This window comes from Otolemur garnettii, unplaced genomic scaffold, assembly GCF_000181295.1.
Source record: "Otolemur garnettii isolate 467f Iridium unplaced genomic scaffold, OtoGar3 scaffold00011, whole genome shotgun sequence".
Classification (NCBI taxonomy): domain Eukaryota; kingdom Metazoa; phylum Chordata; class Mammalia; order Primates; family Galagidae; genus Otolemur; species Otolemur garnettii.
The window spans coordinates 30058358-30060914 of record NW_003852406.1 but is presented as its reverse complement, the minus strand read 5'-3'; the positions used below and the strand labels follow the sequence as shown (position 1 = coordinate 30060914).

Sequence of the window (2557 nt, the reverse complement as noted above, 5' to 3'; positions counted from 1 at the left end):
GAGCCAAGATGTTCTAAATTTTACTATCACTCAGGGCCAGCCATACTCCAAAGCTCCATTTATCTGTATACTACTTACCTACCCTAAAAAATTTAAAATCGGTGAGCTCACAAAAACAAGCTGCCTAACGAAAAGCTCCAAGTATCTCATTCTACCATGGAACTCTGCAGGTCTTCCTCCTTCCTTGAAGACACACTCTATGCTCAAAGACAAGCATAGGACAGAGGACACCTGGAGAGGCGAGGCTATCTGATGTGACCTGAGCACAAGTCTTTACTAGATCCAGGACAGTGAGGACCAGCACACCCCCTTGGGCTCCTCCAAACAAGGGGACAAAAACAGGTACTGGCAGTGAGACACCTTTAATCTGGACAAGGTAACTTACACATCATAGATCTTGATGTAGCCATCATCTGAAGCAGTGACGAGGAGCTGGGAGTCAGGGGAAAAGGTCAAGGAGCGAATGGGCATGGCATGGCCTGAAATTCAGAAGGCTCTTATTAATCTGGCAAACTGCTGTCCTCACTGTCTCCTCACATAACTGCCTCTTTTAATGACCATGAGTCACTAAGCTGGACTGCCCAGGTGCTTCAGTCAGAAAAGGGAGGGTACTGGGCCCTTCATCTTACTATTCTAGAAACACCCACATAACCCCAGCTTCTCCTCCTGGAGCCATTTTTCTTTATTACCCTCCCTGACCTCTGTATACACTGCTTTAAAAAACTCATCTGCTATAAAGATGACCAAACATGTAAATATGCATTGCTTCTGACTATAAGGTTAAATAAACAAATAAGATGTTATTTCTCTATCAAATCTTTTATTGAAGGGTAAAGGATAAACCTTTATATATATATATATTTTTTTTTTCCACTTGGTTGAGGAGGTAATATATCCACTTAGTTGGAATTCAAAAACGTACAGAAGTATGTGTAGTACAGTCTCCTCCTACCCTACTCCTGTCCTTTAGCTACCCAGTCCTCCTCCCCAGAGGCCACCAGTGTGTAGGGCAGGCATAAGACTTCCATCTACCTTCAAATACCAACAAAAAGATTTTTTTAATCACAAAGTTCTTCAAAACCAAATATGACAGAAATGAGACATTTATATAGCTAGGATACACTAATACATAAATAAAAGGTAAGTTTCTTCACCAAACAAGCACTGTTACAAGAACAATACTGTTTGGGTAAAACTATAGCAGCAAGAATAAAACCTGGACACATTTCAGTTTTCCAACTGAGATTGACAGTATTTTGCAAATCTAGAGCAAATTTGCCATATAATAGCATTTTAATGAAAGAAGAATTCTTCCTTTGTGATCTGCTACCCACTTTGCGAAACTATGATGATGAGCTCTACCTTCCAGTGTATGCAGAAGTTTCCCAGTTGCAATATCAAAAATATTGATGATTCCGTCTATGGCTCCACTGGCCAGGTATTTGCCATCAGGACTCTGTTCAGAGAACATACGGAAAAATAAGCACTTTGAGACTCCACGCTATGAAGCTATCCCTACTAAACACAAGCAAATCTTCCGCTGGCTACTGACCGACAAACCACATCAGCAAGAAAGCAGCAGCTTGACCAGACTAATGCACAATCTGTGCCAAGGACTACTGCTGGCTGGAAGAGTAAACTGAAAGAATCAGAAGGAAGAAAGAGAGCAGCGTTTCCTTACATAGGCAATACTAAGAATGAATTTTCCTCTTGTGTCCAAAGAATATTCCTTTTTCCCACTTTCCACACCAAAAATGTTCACTTTGCCCACATGAGTTCCTGTGGCCAGATACTGGGAATCAGGAGAAAAGGCCAAAGTCCAGGCATCCACTAAACAGAGAAATGAAGGAAAAAATATATAGTGAGATTACATTTGACCTTAATTTTAAAAAGTAAAGTTTTACCAAAAGATACATTTTTTTTAGTCAAAGAAATAGTATCCTAATACAGAAAACTATGTCATAAAGGTGCTAGTTCTTTATCAGGTTTAAATTTAATTTAAGGGCTTCTTAATTTTTTAATAAAAATAGATAGGACAATACCAAGTGTTAGTAAAGATGTGGAAAAACCAGATACCTCACACACTGGTGGGAATGTAAAATGGCATGGCCACTTCGAAAACCAGTTTAACAGTTTATTAAATGCAAACACACACTTACCGTAATACTCAGCAATTCCACACAAGGTAGCTACCCCAAAGAAGTAAAGACATGTCCACACAAGGACTAGTAAACTTAGGTTCAAACAAGCTTTACTCATCATAGCCAAACTGGAAATAATCCAAATGTCCATTAAGTGGCAAATGAATAAAAATGTGGTACATCCTCACAATGGGATAAAAAGTAACAATCCATGCTACAGCATGGACAAACATCAAAAACATTTACTGGCTCAGCGCCTGTGGCTCAAGCTGCTAAGGTGCCAGCCACATACACCTAAGGTGGCGGGTTCGAGTCCCCAGCCCAGGCCCACCAAACAACAATGATGGCTGCAACCAAAAAATGGCCAGGCGTTGTGGCGGGTTCCTGTAGTCCCAGCTACTTGGGAGGCTGAGGCA

General features: G+C 40.6%; 1 protein-coding gene across 3 annotated transcripts in view; it reads right to left on the bottom strand.

The window, feature by feature from the left end:
• WDR61 (WD repeat domain 61) overlaps positions 1 to 2557 on the bottom strand; it is a 17375-nt gene that overhangs the window by 4321 nt on the left and 10497 nt on the right. For all 3 annotated transcript variants that reach the window (XM_023509988.1, XM_003784558.2, XM_023509989.1), the window contains exons 6-8: positions 1682 to 1830; positions 1363 to 1456; positions 386 to 479 (exon numbers count right to left, since the gene is read on the bottom strand). In XM_023509988.1, coding sequence (XP_023365756.1) covers positions 386 to 479; positions 1363 to 1456; positions 1682 to 1830 — 337 coding nt within the window. The remainder of the gene's footprint in view (positions 1 to 385; positions 480 to 1362; positions 1457 to 1681; positions 1831 to 2557) is intronic.